General features: G+C 65.8%; 1 protein-coding gene across 1 annotated transcript in view; it reads left to right on the forward strand.

Annotated features, from left to right (window-relative positions):
• LOC105488469 (epiplakin 1) overlaps positions 1 to 13,771 on the forward strand; it is a 32,055-nt gene extending 18,284 nt beyond the window's left edge. Inside the window, exon 3 of the mRNA XM_071067627.1 lies at positions 5,717 to 13,771. Within this exon, the coding sequence (XP_070923728.1) occupies positions 5,717 to 13,387 (7,671 nt within the window). The 3' untranslated portion in view covers positions 13,388 to 13,771. The remainder of the gene's footprint in view (positions 1 to 5,716) is intronic.
• Positions 13,772 to 18,672: the final 4,901 nt, after the last annotated feature.

The raw sequence follows: 18,672 nt of genomic DNA on the forward strand, positions 1-18,672 counted from the left end.
AGGCCTGAGGCGCCAGGTGTCCGCCTCCGAGCTGCACACGTCTGGGATCCTGGGCCCCGAGACCCTGCGGGACCTGGCCCAGGGCACTAAGACGCTGCAGGAGGTGACGGAGATGGACTCGGTCAAGCGCTACCTGGAGGGCACCAGCTGCATCGCGGGCGTCCTGGTGCCCGCCAAGGACGAGCCCGGCCGCCAGGAGAAGATGAGCATCTACCAGGCCATGTGGAAGGGCGTGCTGCGGCCCGGCACGGCCCTGGTGCTGCTGGAGGCGCAGGCGGCCACCGGCTTCGTCATCGACCCCGTGCGCAACCTGAGGCTGTCCGTGGAGGAGGCCGTGGCCGCGGGCGTGGTGGGCGGCGAGATCCAGGAGAAGCTGCTGTCGGCCGAGCGCGCCGTCACCGGCTACACCGACCCCTACAGCGGGCAGCAGATCTCCCTCTTCCAGGCCATGCAGAAGGACCTCATCGTCCGGGAGCACGGCATCCGCCTGCTGGAGGCCCAGATCGCCACGGGCGGCGTCATCGACCCCGTGCACAGCCACCGCGTGCCCGTGGACGTGGCCTACCGGCGCGGCTACTTCGACGAGGAGATGAACCGCGTCCTGGCGGACCCCAGCGACGACACCAAGGGCTTCTTCGACCCCAACACGCACGAGAACCTCACGTACGTGCAGCTGCTGCGCCGCTGCGTGCGCGACCCGGACACCGGGCTCTACATGCTGCAGCTGGCAGGCCGGGGCTCCGCCGTGCACCAGCTGAGCGAGGAGCTGCGCTGTGCCCTGCGGGACGCCCGCGTGACGCCAGGCTCGGGCGCCCTCCAGGGCCAGAGCGTCTCCGTCTGGGAGCTCCTCTTCTACCGCGAGGTGTCCGAGGACCGGCGCCAGGACCTGCTGAGCAGATACCGGGCGGGCACGCTGAGCGTGGAGGAGCTGGGCGCCACCCTCACCTCGCTGCTGGCCCAGGCCCAGGCCGAGGCCGAGGCCGGGAGCCCGCGCCCAGACCCCCGGGAGGCCCTGCGTGCGGCCACCATGGAGGTCAAGGTGGGCCGCCTCCGGGGGCGCGCGGTGCCCGTGTGGGACGTGCTGGCGTCCGGCTACGTGAGCGGGGCCGCCCGGGAGGAGCTGCTGGCCGAGTTTGGCTCAGGGACTCTGGCCTTGCCCGCACTGACCCGCCGGCTGACCGCCATCATCGAGGAGGCCGAGGAGGCCCCCGGGACCCGGCCGCAGCTCCAGGACGCCTCGCGCGGCCCGCGGGAGCCAGGGCCACCCGGGCAAGGGGACGGCGACTCGGGGCGCTCCCCGGGCCAGGGCGAGGGCCAGGGCGAGGCCGAGGAGGCCGCTGCCGCCGCCCGCCGCCAAGAGCAGACCCTGCGTGGTGCCACCATGGAGGTGCAGCGCGGGCAGTTCCAGGGGCGGCCGGTCTCCGTGTGGGACGTCCTCTTCTCCTCGTACCTGAGCGAGGCCCGCCGAGACGAGCTCCTGGCCCAGCACGCGGCCGGCGTCCTGGGCCTGCCCGACCTCGTCGCCGTCCTCACCCGGGTCATCGAGGAGACCGAGGAGCGGCTCAGCAAGGTGTCCTTCCGAGGCCTGAGGCGCCAGGTGTCCGCCTCCGAGCTGCACACGTCTGGGATCCTGGGCCCCGAGACCCTGCGGGACCTGGCCCAGGGCACTAAGACGCTGCAGGAGGTGACGGAGATGGACTCGGTCAAGCGCTACCTGGAGGGCACCAGCTGCATCGCGGGCGTCCTGGTGCCCGCCAAGGACGAGCCCGGCCGCCAGGAGAAGATGAGCATCTACCAGGCCATGTGGAAGGGCGTGCTGCGGCCCGGCACGGCCCTGGTGCTGCTGGAGGCGCAGGCGGCCACCGGCTTCGTCATCGACCCCGTGCGCAACCTGAGGCTGTCCGTGGAGGAGGCCGTGGCCGCGGGCGTGGTGGGCGGCGAGATCCAGGAGAAGCTGCTGTCGGCCGAGCGCGCCGTCACCGGCTACACCGACCCCTACAGCGGGCAGCAGATCTCCCTCTTCCAGGCCATGCAGAAGGACCTCATCGTCCGGGAGCACGGCATCCGCCTGCTGGAGGCCCAGATCGCCACGGGCGGCGTCATCGACCCCGTGCACAGCCACCGCGTGCCCGTGGACGTGGCCTACCGGCGCGGCTACTTCGACGAGGAGATGAACCGCGTCCTGGCGGACCCCAGCGACGACACCAAGGGCTTCTTCGACCCCAACACGCACGAGAACCTCACGTACGTGCAGCTGCTGCGCCGCTGCGTGCGCGACCCGGACACCGGGCTCTACATGCTGCAGCTGGCAGGCCGGGGCTCCGCCGTGCACCAGCTGAGCGAGGAGCTGCGCTGTGCCCTGCAGGACGCCCGCGTGACGCCAGGCTTGGGCGCCCTCCAGGGCCAGAGCGTCTCCGTCTGGGAGCTCCTCTTCTACCGCGAGGTGTCCGAGGACCGGCGCCAGGACCTGCTGAGCAGATACCGGGCGGGCACGCTGAGCGTGGAGGAGCTGGGCGCCACCCTCACCTCGCTGCTGGCCCAGGCCCAGGCCGAGGCCGAGGCCGGGAGCCCGCGCCCAGACCCCCGGGAGGCCCTGCGTGCGGCCACCATGGAGGTCAAGGTGGGCCGCCTCCGGGGGCGCGCGGTGCCCGTGTGGGACGTGCTGGCGTCCGGCTACGTGAGCGGGGCCGCCCGGGAGGAGCTGCTGGCCGAGTTTGGCTCAGGGACTCTGGCCTTGCCCGCACTGACCCGCCGGCTGACCGCCATCATCGAGGAGGCCGAGGAGGCCCCCGGGACCCGGCCGCAGCTCCAGGACGCCTCGCGCGGCCCGCGGGAGCCAGGGCCACCCGGGCAAGGGGACGGCGACTCGGGGCGCTCCCCGGGCCAGGGCGAGGGCCAGGGCGAGGCCGAGGAGGCCGCTGCCGCCGCCCGCCGCCAAGAGCAGACCCTGCGTGGTGCCACCATGGAGGTGCAGCACGGGCAGTTCCAGGGGCGGCCGGTCTCCGTGTGGGACGTCCTCTTCTCCTCGTACCTGAGCGAGGCCCGCCGAGACGAGCTCCTGGCCCAGCACGCGGCCGGCGTCCTGGGCCTGCCCGACCTCGTCGCCGTCCTCACCCGGGTCATCGAGGAGACCGAGGAGCGGCTCAGCAAGGTGTCCTTCCGAGGCCTGAGGCGCCAGGTGTCCGCCTCCGAGCTGCACACGTCTGGGATCCTGGGCCCCGAGACCCTGCGGGACCTGGCCCAGGGCACTAAGACGCTGCAGGAGGTGACGGAGATGGACTCGGTCAAGCGCTACCTGGAGGGCACCAGCTGCATCGCGGGCGTCCTGGTGCCCGCCAAGGACGAGCCCGGCCGCCAGGAGAAGATGAGCATCTACCAGGCCATGTGGAAGGGCGTGCTGCGGCCCGGCACGGCCCTGGTGCTGCTGGAGGCGCAGGCGGCCACCGGCTTCGTCATCGACCCCGTGCGCAACCTGAGGCTGTCCGTGGAGGAGGCCGTGGCCGCGGGCGTGGTGGGCGGCGAGATCCAGGAGAAGCTGCTGTCGGCCGAGCGCGCCGTCACCGGCTACACCGACCCCTACAGCGGGCAGCAGATCTCCCTCTTCCAGGCCATGCAGAAGGACCTCATCGTCCGGGAGCACGGCATCCGCCTGCTGGAGGCCCAGATCGCCACGGGTGGCGTCATCGACCCCGTGCACAGCCACCGCGTGCCCGTGGACGTGGCCTACCGGCGCGGCTACTTCGACGAGGAGATGAACCGCGTCCTGGCGGACCCCAGCGACGACACCAAGGGCTTCTTCGACCCCAACACGCACGAGAACCTCACGTACGTGCAGCTGCTGCGCCGCTGCGTGCGCGACCCGGACACCGGGCTCTACATGCTGCAGCTGGCAGGCCGGGGCTCCGCCGTGCACCAGCTGAGCGAGGAGCTGCGCTGTGCCCTGCGGGACGCCCGCGTGACGCCAGGCTCGGGCGCCCTCCAGGGCCAGAGCGTCTCCGTCTGGGAGCTCCTCTTCTACCGCGAGGTGTCCGAGGACCGGCGCCAGGACCTGCTGAGCAGATACCGGGCGGGCACGCTGAGCGTGGAGGAGCTGGGCGCCACCCTCACCTCGCTGCTGGCCCAGGCCCAGGCCGAGGCCGAGGCCGGGAGCCCGCGCCCAGACCCCCGGGAGGCCCTGCGTGCGGCCACCATGGAGGTCAAGGTGGGCCGCCTCCGGGGGCGCGCGGTGCCCGTGTGGGACGTGCTGGCGTCCGGCTACGTGAGCGGGGCCGCCCGGGAGGAGCTGCTGGCCGAGTTTGGCTCAGGGACTCTGGCCTTGCCCGCACTGACCCGCCGGCTGACCGCCATCATCGAGGAGGCCGAGGAGGCCCCCGGGACCCGGCCGCAGCTCCAGGACGCCTCGCGCGGCCCGCGGGAGCCAGGGCCACCCGGGCAAGGGGACGGCGACTCGGGGCGCTCCCCGGGCCAGGGCGAGGGCCAGGGCGAGGCCGAGGAGGCCGCTGCCGCCGCCCGCCGCCAAGAGCAGACCCTGCGTGGTGCCACCATGGAGGTGCAGCGCGGGCAGTTCCAGGGGCGGCCGGTCTCCGTGTGGGACGTCCTCTTCTCCTCGTACCTGAGCGAGGCCCGCCGAGACGAGCTCCTGGCCCAGCACGCGGCCGGCGTCCTGGGCCTGCCCGACCTCGTCGCCGTCCTCACCCGGGTCATCGAGGAGACCGAGGAGCGGCTCAGCAAGGTGTCCTTCCGAGGCCTGAGGCGCCAGGTGTCCGCCTCCGAGCTGCACACGTCTGGGATCCTGGGCCCCGAGACCCTGCGGGACCTGGCCCAGGGCACTAAGACGCTGCAGGAGGTGACGGAGATGGACTCGGTCAAGCGCTACCTGGAGGGCACCAGCTGCATCGCGGGCGTCCTGGTGCCCGCCAAGGACGAGCCCGGCCGCCAGGAGAAGATGAGCATCTACCGGGCCATGTGGAAGGGCGTGCTGCGGCCCGGCACGGCCCTGGTGCTGCTGGAGGCGCAGGCGGCCACCGGCTTCGTCATCGACCCCGTGCGCAACCTGAGGCTGTCCGTGGAGGAGGCCGTGGCCGCGGGCGTGGTGGGCGGCGAGATCCAGGAGAAGCTGCTGTCGGCCGAGCGCGCCGTCACCGGCTACACCGACCCCTACAGCGGGCAGCAGATCTCCCTCTTCCAGGCCATGCAGAAGGACCTCATCGTCCGGGAGCACGGCATCCGCCTGCTGGAGGCCCAGATCGCCACGGGCGGCGTCATCGACCCCGTGCACAGCCACCGCGTGCCCGTGGACGTGGCCTACCGGCGCGGCTACTTCGACGAGGAGATGAACCGCGTCCTGGCGGACCCCAGCGACGACACCAAGGGCTTCTTCGACCCCAACACGCACGAGAACCTCACGTACGTGCAGCTGCTGCGCCGCTGCGTGCGCGACCCGGACACCGGGCTCTACATGCTGCAGCTGGCAGGCCGGGGCTCCGCCGTGCACCAGCTGAGCGAGGAGCTGCGCTGTGCCCTGCAGGACGCCCGCGTGACGCCAGGCTTGGGCGCCCTCCAGGGCCAGAGCGTCTCCGTCTGGGAGCTCCTCTTCTACCGCGAGGTGTCCGAGGACCGGCGCCAGGACCTGCTGAGCAGATACCGGGCGGGCACGCTGAGCGTGGAGGAGCTGGGCGCCACCCTCACCTCGCTGCTGGCCCAGGCCCAGGCCGAGGCCGAGGCCGGGAGCCCGCGCCCAGACCCCCGGGAGGCCCTGCGTGCGGCCACCATGGAGGTCAAGGTGGGCCGCCTCCGGGGGCGCGCGGTGCCCGTGTGGGACGTGCTGGCGTCCGGCTACGTGAGCGGGGCCGCCCGGGAGGAGCTGCTGGCCGAGTTTGGCTCAGGGACTCTGGCCTTGCCCGCACTGACCCGCCGGCTGACCGCCATCATCGAGGAGGCCGAGGAGGCCCCCGGGACCCGGCCGCAGCTCCAGGACGCCTCGCGCGGCCCGCGGGAGCCAGGGCCACCCGGGCAAGGGGACGGCGACTCGGGGCGCTCCCCGGGCCAGGGCGAGGGCCAGGGCGAGGCCGAGGAGGCCGCTGCCGCCGCCCGCCGCCAAGAGCAGACCCTGCGTGGTGCCACCATGGAGGTGCAGCACGGGCAGTTCCAGGGGCGGCCGGTCTCCGTGTGGGACGTCCTCTTCTCCTCGTACCTGAGCGAGGCCCGCCGAGACGAGCTCCTGGCCCAGCACGCGGCCGGCGTCCTGGGCCTGCCCGACCTCGTCGCCGTCCTCACCCGGGTCATCGAGGAGACCGAGGAGCGGCTCAGCAAGGTGTCCTTCCGAGGCCTGAGGCGCCAGGTGTCCGCCTCCGAGCTGCACACGTCTGGGATCCTGGGCCCCGAGACCCTGCGGGACCTGGCCCAGGGCACTAAGACGCTGCAGGAGGTGACGGAGATGGACTCGGTCAAGCGCTACCTGGAGGGCACCAGCTGCATCGCGGGCGTCCTGGTGCCCGCCAAGGATGAGCCCGGCCGCCAGGAGAAGATGAGCATCTACCAGGCCATGTGGAAGGGCGTGCTGCGGCCCGGCACGGCCCTGGTGCTGCTGGAGGCGCAGGCGGCCACCGGCTTCGTCATCGACCCCGTGCGCAACCTGAGGCTGTCCGTGGAGGAGGCCGTGGCCGCGGGCGTGGTGGGCGGCGAGATCCAGGAGAAGCTGCTGTCGGCCGAGCGCGCCGTCACCGGCTACACCGACCCCTACAGCGGGCAGCAGATCTCCCTCTTCCAGGCCATGCAGAAGGACCTCATCGTCCGGGAGCACGGCATCCGCCTGCTGGAGGCCCAGATCGCCACGGGTGGCGTCATCGACCCCGTGCACAGCCACCGCGTGCCCGTGGACGTGGCCTACCGGCGCGGCTACTTCGACGAGGAGATGAACCGCGTCCTGGCGGACCCCAGCGACGACACCAAGGGCTTCTTCGACCCCAACACGCACGAGAACCTCACGTACGTGCAGCTGCTGCGCCGCTGCGTGCGCGACCCGGACACCGGGCTCTACATGCTGCAGCTGGCAGGCCGGGGCTCCGCCGTGCACCAGCTGAGCGAGGAGCTGCGCTGTGCCCTGCGGGACGCCCGCGTGACGCCAGGCTCGGGCGCCCTCCAGGGCCAGAGCGTCTCCGTCTGGGAGCTCCTCTTCTACCGCGAGGTGTCCGAGGACCGGCGCCAGGACCTGCTGAGCAGATACCGGGCGGGCACGCTGAGCGTGGAGGAGCTGGGCGCCACCCTCACCTCGCTGCTGGCCCAGGCCCAGGCCGAGGCCGAGGCCGGGAGCCCGCGCCCAGACCCCCGGGAGGCCCTGCGTGCGGCCACCATGGAGGTCAAGGTGGGCCGCCTCCGGGGGCGCGCGGTGCCCGTGTGGGACGTGCTGGCGTCCGGCTACGTGAGCGGGGCCGCCCGGGAGGAGCTGCTGGCCGAGTTTGGCTCAGGGACTCTGGCCTTGCCCGCACTGACCCGCCGGCTGACCGCCATCATCGAGGAGGCCGAGGAGGCCCCCGGGACCCGGCCGCAGCTCCAGGACGCCTCGCGCGGCCCGCGGGAGCCAGGGCCACCCGGGCAAGGGGACGGCGACTCGGGGCGCTCCCCGGGCCAGGGCGAGGGCCAGGGCGAGGCCGAGGAGGCCGCTGCCGCCGCCCGCCGCCAAGAGCAGACCCTGCGTGGTGCCACCATGGAGGTGCAGCGCGGGCAGTTCCAGGGGCGGCCGGTCTCCGTGTGGGACGTCCTCTTCTCCTCGTACCTGAGCGAGGCCCGCCGAGACGAGCTCCTGGCCCAGCACGCGGCCGGCGTCCTGGGCCTGCCCGACCTCGTCGCCGTCCTCACCCGGGTCATCGAGGAGACCGAGGAGCGGCTCAGCAAGGTGTCCTTCCGAGGCCTGAGGCGCCAGGTGTCCGCCTCCGAGCTGCACACGTCTGGGATCCTGGGCCCCGAGACCCTGCGGGACCTGGCCCAGGGCACTAAGACGCTGCAGGAGGTGACGGAGATGGACTCGGTCAAGCGCTACCTGGAGGGCACCAGCTGCATCGCGGGCGTCCTGGTGCCCGCCAAGGACGAGCCCGGCCGCCAGGAGAAGATGAGCATCTACCAGGCCATGTGGAAGGGCGTGCTGCGGCCCGGCACGGCCCTGGTGCTGCTGGAGGCGCAGGCGGCCACCGGCTTCGTCATCGACCCCGTGCGCAACCTGAGGCTGTCCGTGGAGGAGGCCGTGGCCGCGGGCGTGGTGGGCGGCGAGATCCAGGAGAAGCTGCTGTCGGCCGAGCGCGCCGTCACCGGCTACACCGACCCCTACAGCGGGCAGCAGATCTCCCTCTTCCAGGCCATGCAGAAGGACCTCATCGTCCGGGAGCACGGCATCCGCCTGCTGGAGGCCCAGATCGCCACGGGCGGCGTCATCGACCCCGTGCACAGCCACCGCGTGCCCGTGGACGTGGCCTACCGGCGCGGCTACTTCGACGAGGAGATGAACCGCGTCCTGGCGGACCCCAGCGACGACACCAAGGGCTTCTTCGACCCCAACACGCACGAGAACCTCACGTACGTGCAGCTGCTGCGCCGCTGCGTGCGCGACCCGGACACCGGGCTCTACATGCTGCAGCTGGCAGGCCGGGGCTCCGCCGTGCACCAGCTGAGCGAGGAGCTGCGCTGTGCCCTGCGGGACGCCCGCGTGACGCCAGGCTCGGGCGCCCTCCAGGGCCAGAGCGTCTCCGTCTGGGAGCTCCTCTTCTACCGCGAGGTGTCCGAGGACCGGCGCCAGGACCTGCTGAGCAGATACCGGGCGGGCACGCTGAGCGTGGAGGAGCTGGGCGCCACCCTCACCTCGCTGCTGGCCCAGGCCCAGGCCGAGGCCGAGGCCGGGAGCCCGCGCCCAGACCCCCGGGAGGCCCTGCGTGCGGCCACCATGGAGGTCAAGGTGGGCCGCCTCCGGGGGCGCGCGGTGCCCGTGTGGGACGTGCTGGCGTCCGGCTACGTGAGCGGGGCCGCCCGGGAGGAGCTGCTGGCCGAGTTTGGCTCAGGGACTCTGGCCTTGCCCGCACTGACCCGCCGGCTGACCGCCATCATCGAGGAGGCCGAGGAGGCCCCCGGGACCCGGCCGCAGCTCCAGGACGCCTCGCGCGGCCCGCGGGAGCCAGGGCCACCCGGGCAAGGGGACGGCGACTCGGGGCGCTCCCCGGGCCAGGGCGAGGGCCAGGGCGAGGCCGAGGAGGCCGCTGCCGCCGCCCGCCGCCAAGAGCAGACCCTGCGTGGTGCCACCATGGAGGTGCAGCGCGGGCAGTTCCAGGGGCGGCCGGTCTCCGTGTGGGACGTCCTCTTCTCCTCGTACCTGAGCGAGGCCCGCCGAGACGAGCTCCTGGCCCAGCACGCGGCCGGCGTCCTGGGCCTGCCCGACCTCGTCGCCGTCCTCACCCGGGTCATCGAGGAGACCGAGGAGCGGCTCAGCAAGGTGTCCTTCCGAGGCCTGAGGCGCCAGGTGTCCGCCTCCGAGCTGCACACGTCTGGGATCCTGGGCCCCGAGACCCTGCGGGACCTGGCCCAGGGCACTAAGACGCTGCAGGAGGTGACGGAGATGGACTCGGTCAAGCGCTACCTGGAGGGCACCAGCTGCATCGCGGGCGTCCTGGTGCCCGCCAAGGACGAGCCCGGCCGCCAGGAGAAGATGAGCATCTACCAGGCCATGTGGAAGGGCGTGCTGCGGCCCGGCACGGCCCTGGTGCTGCTGGAGGCGCAGGCGGCCACCGGCTTCGTCATCGACCCCGTGCGCAACCTGAGGCTGTCCGTGGAGGAGGCCGTGGCCGCGGGCGTGGTGGGCGGCGAGATCCAGGAGAAGCTGCTGTCGGCCGAGCGCGCCGTCACCGGCTACACCGACCCCTACAGCGGGCAGCAGATCTCCCTCTTCCAGGCCATGCAGAAGGACCTCATCGTCCGGGAGCACGGCATCCGCCTGCTGGAGGCCCAGATCGCCACGGGCGGCGTCATCGACCCCGTGCACAGCCACCGCGTGCCCGTGGACGTGGCCTACCGGCGCGGCTACTTCGACGAGGAGATGAACCGCGTCCTGGCGGACCCCAGCGACGACACCAAGGGCTTCTTCGACCCCAACACGCACGAGAACCTCACGTACGTGCAGCTGCTGCGCCGCTGCGTGCGCGACCCGGACACCGGGCTCTACATGCTGCAGCTGGCAGGCCGGGGCTCCGCCGTGCACCAGCTGAGCGAGGAGCTGCGCTGTGCCCTGCAGGACGCCCGCGTGACGCCAGGCTTGGGCGCCCTCCAGGGCCAGAGCGTCTCCGTCTGGGAGCTCCTCTTCTACCGCGAGGTGTCCGAGGACCGGCGCCAGGACCTGCTGAGCAGATACCGGGCGGGCACGCTGAGCGTGGAGGAGCTGGGCGCCACCCTCACCTCGCTGCTGGCCCAGGCCCAGGCCGAGGCCGAGGCCGGGAGCCCGCGCCCAGACCCCCGGGAGGCCCTGCGTGCGGCCACCATGGAGGTCAAGGTGGGCCGCCTCCGGGGGCGCGCGGTGCCCGTGTGGGACGTGCTGGCGTCCGGCTACGTGAGCGGGGCCGCCCGGGAGGAGCTGCTGGCCGAGTTTGGCTCAGGGACTCTGGCCTTGCCCGCACTGACCCGCCGGCTGACCGCCATCATCGAGGAGGCCGAGGAGGCCCCCGGGACCCGGCCGCAGCTCCAGGACGCCTCGCGCGGCCCGCGGGAGCCAGGGCCACCCGGGCAAGGGGACGGCGACTCGGGGCGCTCCCCGGGCCAGGGCGAGGGCCAGGGCGAGGCCGAGGAGGCCGCTGCCGCCGCCCGCCGCCAAGAGCAGACCCTGCGTGGTGCCACCATGGAGGTGCAGCACGGGCAGTTCCAGGGGCGGCCGGTCTCCGTGTGGGACGTCCTCTTCTCCTCGTACCTGAGCGAGGCCCGCCGAGACGAGCTCCTGGCCCAGCACGCGGCCGGCGTCCTGGGCCTGCCCGACCTCGTCGCCGTCCTCACCCGGGTCATCGAGGAGACCGAGGAGCGGCTCAGCAAGGTGTCCTTCCGAGGCCTGAGGCGCCAGGTGTCCGCCTCCGAGCTGCACACGTCTGGGATCCTGGGCCCCGAGACCCTGCGGGACCTGGCCCAGGGCACTAAGACGCTGCAGGAGGTGACGGAGATGGACTCGGTCAAGCGCTACCTGGAGGGCACCAGCTGCATCGCGGGCGTCCTGGTGCCCGCCAAGGACGAGCCCGGCCGCCAGGAGAAGATGAGCATCTACCAGGCCATGTGGAAGGGCGTGCTGCGGCCCGGCACGGCCCTGGTGCTGCTGGAGGCGCAGGCGGCCACCGGCTTCGTCATCGACCCCGTGCGCAACCTGAGGCTGTCCGTGGAGGAGGCCGTGGCCGCGGGCGTGGTGGGCGGCGAGATCCAGGAGAAGCTGCTGTCGGCCGAGCGCGCCGTCACCGGCTACACCGACCCCTACAGCGGGCAGCAGATCTCCCTCTTCCAGGCCATGCAGAAGGACCTCATCGTCCGGGAGCACGGCATCCGCCTGCTGGAGGCCCAGATCGCCACGGGCGGCGTCATCGACCCCGTGCACAGCCACCGCGTGCCCGTGGACGTGGCCTACCGGCGCGGCTACTTCGACGAGGAGATGAACCGCGTCCTGGCGGACCCCAGCGACGACACCAAGGGCTTCTTCGACCCCAACACGCACGAGAACCTCACGTACGTGCAGCTGCTGCGCCGCTGCGTGCGCGACCCGGACACCGGGCTCTACATGCTGCAGCTGGCAGGCCGGGGCTCCGCCGTGCACCAGCTGAGCGAGGAGCTGCGCTGTGCCCTGCGGGACGCCCGCGTGACGCCAGGCTCGGGCGCCCTCCAGGGCCAGAGCGTCTCCGTCTGGGAGCTCCTCTTCTACCGCGAGGTGTCCGAGGACCGGCGCCAGGACCTGCTGAGCAGATACCGGGCGGGCACGCTGAGCGTGGAGGAGCTGGGCGCCACCCTCACCTCGCTGCTGGCCCAGGCCCAGGCCGAGGCCGAGGCCGGGAGCCCGCGCCCAGACCCCCGGGAGGCCCTGCGTGCGGCCACCATGGAGGTCAAGGTGGGCCGCCTCCGGGGGCGCGCGGTGCCCGTGTGGGACGTGCTGGCGTCCGGCTACGTGAGCGGGGCCGCCCGGGAGGAGCTGCTGGCCGAGTTTGGCTCAGGGACTCTGGCCTTGCCCGCACTGACCCGCCGGCTGACCGCCATCATCGAGGAGGCCGAGGAGGCCCCCGGGACCCGGCCGCAGCTCCAGGACGCCTCGCGCGGCCCGCGGGAGCCAGGGCCACCCGGGCAAGGGGACGGCGACTCGGGGCGCTCCCCGGGCCAGGGCGAGGGCCAGGGCGAGGCCGAGGAGGCCGCTGCCGCCGCCCGCCGCCAAGAGCAGACCCTGCGTGGTGCCACCATGGAGGTGCAGCGCGGGCAGTTCCAGGGGCGGCCGGTCTCCGTGTGGGACGTCCTCTTCTCCTCGTACCTGAGCGAGGCCCGCCGAGACGAGCTCCTGGCCCAGCACGCGGCCGGCGTCCTGGGCCTGCCCGACCTCGTCGCCGTCCTCACCCGGGTCATCGAGGAGACCGAGGAGCGGCTCAGCAAGGTGTCCTTCCGAGGCCTGAGGCGCCAGGTGTCCGCCTCCGAGCTGCACACGTCTGGGATCCTGGGCCCCGAGACCCTGCGGGACCTGGCCCAGGGCACTAAGACGCTGCAGGAGGTGACGGAGATGGACTCGGTCAAGCGCTACCTGGAGGGCACCAGCTGCATCGCGGGCGTCCTGGTGCCCGCCAAGGACGAGCCCGGCCGCCAGGAGAAGATGAGCATCTACCAGGCCATGTGGAAGGGCGTGCTGCGGCCCGGCACGGCCCTGGTGCTGCTGGAGGCGCAGGCGGCCACCGGCTTCGTCATCGACCCCGTGCGCAACCTGAGGCTGTCCGTGGAGGAGGCCGTGGCCGCGGGCGTGGTGGGCGGCGAGATCCAGGAGAAGCTGCTGTCGGCCGAGCGCGCCGTCACCGGCTACACCGACCCCTACAGCGGGCAGCAGATCTCCCTCTTCCAGGCCATGCAGAAGGACCTCATCGTCCGGGAGCACGGCATCCGCCTGCTGGAGGCCCAGATCGCCACGGGCGGCGTCATCGACCCCGTGCACAGCCACCGCGTGCCCGTGGACGTGGCCTACCGGCGCGGCTACTTCGACGAGGAGATGAACCGCGTCCTGGCGGACCCCAGCGACGACACCAAGGGCTTCTTCGACCCCAACACGCACGAGAACCTCACGTACATGCAGCTGCTGCAGAGGGCCACTCTGGACCCGGAGACGGGGCTCCTGTTTCTTTCTCTCTCTCTGCAGTGACTCGGCTTCCTGTGTAATTTTCTGCAACTCTGGAGAAGCTGTGGCGTAATTTTGTGTCTGTTTTTTTTTTCTCATTCTTTGATTTTGTTGTTTTACCCATTCGTTATCTGTGGAAAATGTTTTAAGTTGTCATGTGACAGTAACTTTTTCTTTGTCCATCAAGGTGTTTCTGGACATCATAATTTTTTTGGTGTGTTTTCTGGGTCCTCTAAGTGTCATATGGTTTTCCTTTTCACTCCTTTTTGATTTTCAGAACATTTTCCTGTCCATTTTGGATTCCCTGCCGGCATTTTACAGAAGGTCACTCTTTAGACTCATTCCATCATGCCATCGGGTGCTGTTTTGTTGCAATGTAATTCTTATTACATGCAGATATTTCCTTTATGATGTGCTCTTCATGTTCATTGTCAAACTCATTTTCCATCCGACGATGTCTACTATTTAGTGCTCTGGCTTAATTTCGGTCCTCCTCCCCGGCCTATCCACCTGCTGCTGTGCCGGCCCAAAGCATGGGCGTTATTCTGCTGGCTGCTCCACCTTAGAGGTCTGACCTCACCAGCACTGACTGAACGAATCTGTTTTGGAGAAGGACCTTTGGTAGTAATTTATTAGGAAAAATTCTGAACACATAAGACACGAATGAAACTCGTGTTTGATTTCAGGTTTTTGAAGGTTCAATCACCAATTTTCATACCCTTAATATAGAGATAGTAGATTAAACAAGGGAAGTAAGCCGTCCAAAACCCAGGGTTCCTGGAGCCATATCTCAGAATCGCATTCCCATGGGTTGCAGTTAAGTCTTGCTCAAAGATTCCTGGGAAAACCAAGAAGTTTCGTTGTTCATACAAGTGTGGCCATTCTAGCAGGTGACCAAGAACAAGCGCTTGCTAGTCCCCCTCATTCACTCCACACATGGGTTGCCTCTGGCGTCTGGGCCGCTTGCTCTCTAATGGTAGCAAAACACAGCAAGAATCCATGGGTTCTGCCTGGTGGCTGTGTGTGGCTGGCCTCCTGGGGGCCTGCAGGCTGGGCGTGGACGCCGTGGAGGACACTCCCTGTGCCGGACTGGCTGGAGCGAGGGCAGATAGAGCAGACGGGGCTTGGACATTCGGGATGAAGAGCCAGTGGCCTCAGGGTAGAAATGACCCGTGGGTAACTCATCAAAATGCGCCTCCCAAGCTCTAGAGTAAATCCCTGCCAGGGTCTGTGTGGCCTTTGCAGGAGCATCTGGCCCATCTGGAGGTGGGCTTGAGGGGACAGGCGGCCACAAGGAAATAGAAACGGTAGCCGGGCACGGTGGCTCACGCCTGTAATCCCAGCTCTCAGGGAGGCAGAGGCGGGAGGATAGCTTGAGCCCAGGAGTTCGAGACCTGCCTGGGTAATATAGCGAGACCCCGTTTTCCACAAAAAAAAAAAGACAGAAATGGTAGTGAGGTTCACATGTGCTAACATTCACAGATGGCAAAGTAGTCACTCTGCATGATCCACTTAGTCGCTCTCATCCAGGTTTTACAGCTGTCTGAGTAAGACCACGTACAACCGACGATGCAGGCTAGGATGGACGATGCAGTCAGGGCACTAGCCTTGAAAAGGGGGACAGGGAGAACCTTGAAAAACAAGGCATCAGCAGGGTGCTTTCAACCACATTCTTTCTATTGTTCTTGAGCAAGTCCTGCGTGTGTGCCCGATGCCTGTGTTGCAGAAGTTCTCACTGTGAACTTTACAGCAATGCTGAAGCAGGAATTAGCATGCCTGATTAGTGGTGATGGGACCCACGTTTTTCTATCCTTTTACCTTCACCTTCTCTGTCATTATATTTGAAGTGAGCCTCTTTAGGCAGCATATTAATGGGTGAGGTTATCTTTATCCAATTTCACAATCTCTGTGTTTAAATTGGCATATTTACACCATTACATTTTATGTAATTATGTGTTTGGACTCATTCTTTGTTTTCTTTCCCTCCTCTTTTTTTTGTTCATTTCCCCTCCCTTAGCTGCCTTCTTTTGGATATTGGAATACTTTTTAGTATTCCATTTAAATTTATGGGCTTTGGGCTATTCTTTTCTAATTTTTTATTGGTCACCCTGGAGATTACAGTATACTTACGAGTTTTGACACTCTTCTTCGCATCTCTGCTCTGCCACTTCACGGAGGTGTGGTCTCTTTCTCCATTTCCTCCCCCATTCTATCTCTGTCATGTTGTCACATCTACATGCACTGAAAATCTTACCAGGTAATGGGGCAATTTTACTTTCTACAGTATAGATTTTTTTGTTTTTCTTTTTGGAGACAGTCTTGCTCTGCCGCCCAGGCTGGAGTGCAGTGGTGCAATCTTGGCTCACTGCAACCTCCGCCTCCCTCCCAGGTTCAAGTGATTTTTGTGCCTCAGCTTGCCAAGCAGCTGGGACTACAGGTGTGCACCACCATGCCCGGCTAATTTTTTGTATTTTGATCTCTACTTAACAGTATTTCATCATGTTTCCCAGGCTGGTCTTAAACTCCTGAGCTCAGGCAATCTGCCCACCTTGACCACCCAAAGTGCTGGGATTATAGTCCACACCCGGCCTCGACAGTAATAGATATATTTAATGACTTAAAAAGTGAAAACAGCATATTATGCTTGTCTAAATATATACAATTTCCATTGCTCTTTCTGCATTCCTGAAATTCCAGGTTCCCTCTGGTATCATTCCCTTCAGGCTAAATACCTTTCTTTAGCATTTTCTTTTAAAGTTGGCCAGTGAAGCACTTTGGGAGGCCAAGGCGGGCAGATCACTTGAGGTCAGGAGTTCAAGACCAGCATGGCCAACAAGGTAAAACCGTCTCTACTAAAAATACAAAAATTAGCTGGGCGTGCTGTTACCTGTAATCACTTGGGAGGCTGAGGTGGGAGATCACTCAAACCCAAGAGGCGGAGGTTGCAGTGAGCCGAGATCGCACCACTGCACTGCAGCCTGAGCAACAGAGTGAATCTCCATCTCAAAAAAAGTAAATATAGTCTGCTGGTGAGGAATTTTACACATATAAATACATAAAATATTTTATTTGAGTTTATCCTATCTGGAGTTGACCAAACTTTTTGACTTTTATAAGTTTATATCTTTCACTAAATTGGAGAACTTTTCTGCCATTATTTCTTCAAAATAAATGTTTTATGTACTAATATCTTTCCGTTCTCCTTCTGGAGCTTCAAATACAAAAATTAAAGATGTTTTGATATTGTTCCACAGCTCTCTGAAGCGTTGTTCATTTTTTAAAAAACTTGTTTCTCCTGTTTTCCAGATTAGATAATTTCTATTGATCTCTTTGCAAGTTTACTGACTCCTTCCTCTGTAATCCCCCTTTTGCTGTTGAGACACTCAGTGAGCGTTTTTTTTCTTTTTTCTTTTATTTGAGACGGAGTCTCTCTCCGTTGCCCAGGCTGGAGTGCAGTGGGGCGTGATCTCAGCTCACTGCAGAGTCCACCTCCTGGGTTCAAGTGATTCTCATGCCTCAGCCTCCCGAGTAGCTGACACTACAGGTGTGCACCACCACACCTGGCTAATTTTTGTATTTTTAGTAGAGACAGGGTTTCTCCATGTTGCCCAGGCTGGTCTCAAACGCCTAGACTCAAGCGATCTGCCCACCTCGGCCTCCCAAAGTGCTGGGATTACAGGCATGAGCCACTGCACCTGGCCAACTTTTTTACTTCAGATGATTTTTCACTTCAGGTAATATGTTTTTCACTTCTGCCATTTCCACGTGCTGAGAACGTCTGTCTTTTCACTCATTCCTGGGGTGTCCACTCTCGCCTCGGGGAACATCAGGCTGGAATTGCTGCTGTAAAATCTTTTTCTGGTCCCTCCAGCATCTGAGTCCTGGGGTCCTGCCAGCAACTGTCTTTTTCCCTGAGACTGGATCCAATTTCCAGTCCTTGGCATGTTGGGTAATTTGGGGTTGTATCTTGGATATTTTAAATAATCAGATGCGAGACTCTGAGCCCTGTGAGAACGCACTTGAGAACGTTGGTATTTTCACTTTGGCAGGCACTTGCCCCGGCTGGGTCCAGGCCACAAGCCGCGTCCCAGCCTCTGTCTGCAGTGGATCCGCGCCGGCTCCATTCTCAAGGCTTTTGCTGTGCAGCGTGTTCCCCACACATGCTGCCCAGCTCAGGCGAGCACCGAGCTTGTGATGTTTCACGCTCAGCGTGGAGGCCCCTCCTCCAGGTCTCTGCTCCGTGGGGGCCCCACACACTCAGGCTCCTAGGAGTCCTCCATTTAGAAAGCCAGGGTTTCTCTCAGAGTCTTAGTTCCTTGTGCTGTCATCCATTTCAGATGACTTGGGCCCTGCTCAGGGCAGCACAGCAAGAGAAAAGGCAGAGAAGATAAGAGAGGGACCCTGCACACACACGCTCTGGACCACAGAGCCCTGTGCCCAGTTCCTCTGTCAATACAGGTGGAATCTCGTGCAGGATCTCAGGGGCCCAAGATGCCACCAAAGATCAGGCCGGGACAGGATTAGGAGAGAGAGGAGAGGGAAGTGGGGGTTTCTCCTGTGCACTCTGTTTGCAGAGGGGAAGGTGGGTTGGCGTTGGGGTTGTCGGTCTCTGCACCCACGGCACAGTTGTGAGACACCCCCATCCTCAAAACCGCACATACAGCTGGGGAGAAAAAAAGAAACAAAAAAACAAAACAGTAAACCTCCGCGCCAGTTGTTGGTAAGTTCTGAGTTTCCTCCCCAGCCAGCTGCCACTGTTAGCGTTCCACAGTCCTCCAGGAGTCGCTTTTTATATTCTGTCCAAAGGGAGAGAGGAGCTGTAGTGGCTGTGCTCCACCTCTGCCAGCCCAGAAGTGTCTAGAAGTGCTCTTCTGATTTTACAGGTGAAGAACCAGAGTCCTGGGGGTGTAACGAGCCCAGGTTCTCAAGTCAAGGGCAGGAACTCACGAGCGCCCAACTCCAAACTGTCCTCACCCCACAGGCTTGTGGTGGTCACTGCCACCCTGTGCACCCTGGATAGAAACACTGCTGGAGGAGAAGGCTTTCTCAGAGGCCTGGGGAAGGGGATGGCCAGGCCACCTACACTCACGGCCCTGTTCCACTGGCTGCACTGGAGCGGCAGATGGATGGACAGCAGCCGGCTGGAGGCTGGGAGGCAGCCTGGGGACGGGAGGCTGGGGTGCTGAGCAGCATGCACCATGGGGCAGCAGGACACAGGGCCCTCCCAGCCGGACTCGCATGTGGCACTCTGTGGGGCAGGTGGTGACGGGAGGCAGACACGCTCCAGGGGCATCCCTCAGCCGCCATGC

The sequence above is a fragment of the Macaca nemestrina genome, chromosome 8, assembly GCF_043159975.1.
Source record: "Macaca nemestrina isolate mMacNem1 chromosome 8, mMacNem.hap1, whole genome shotgun sequence".
NCBI classification, from domain to species: domain Eukaryota; kingdom Metazoa; phylum Chordata; class Mammalia; order Primates; family Cercopithecidae; genus Macaca; species Macaca nemestrina.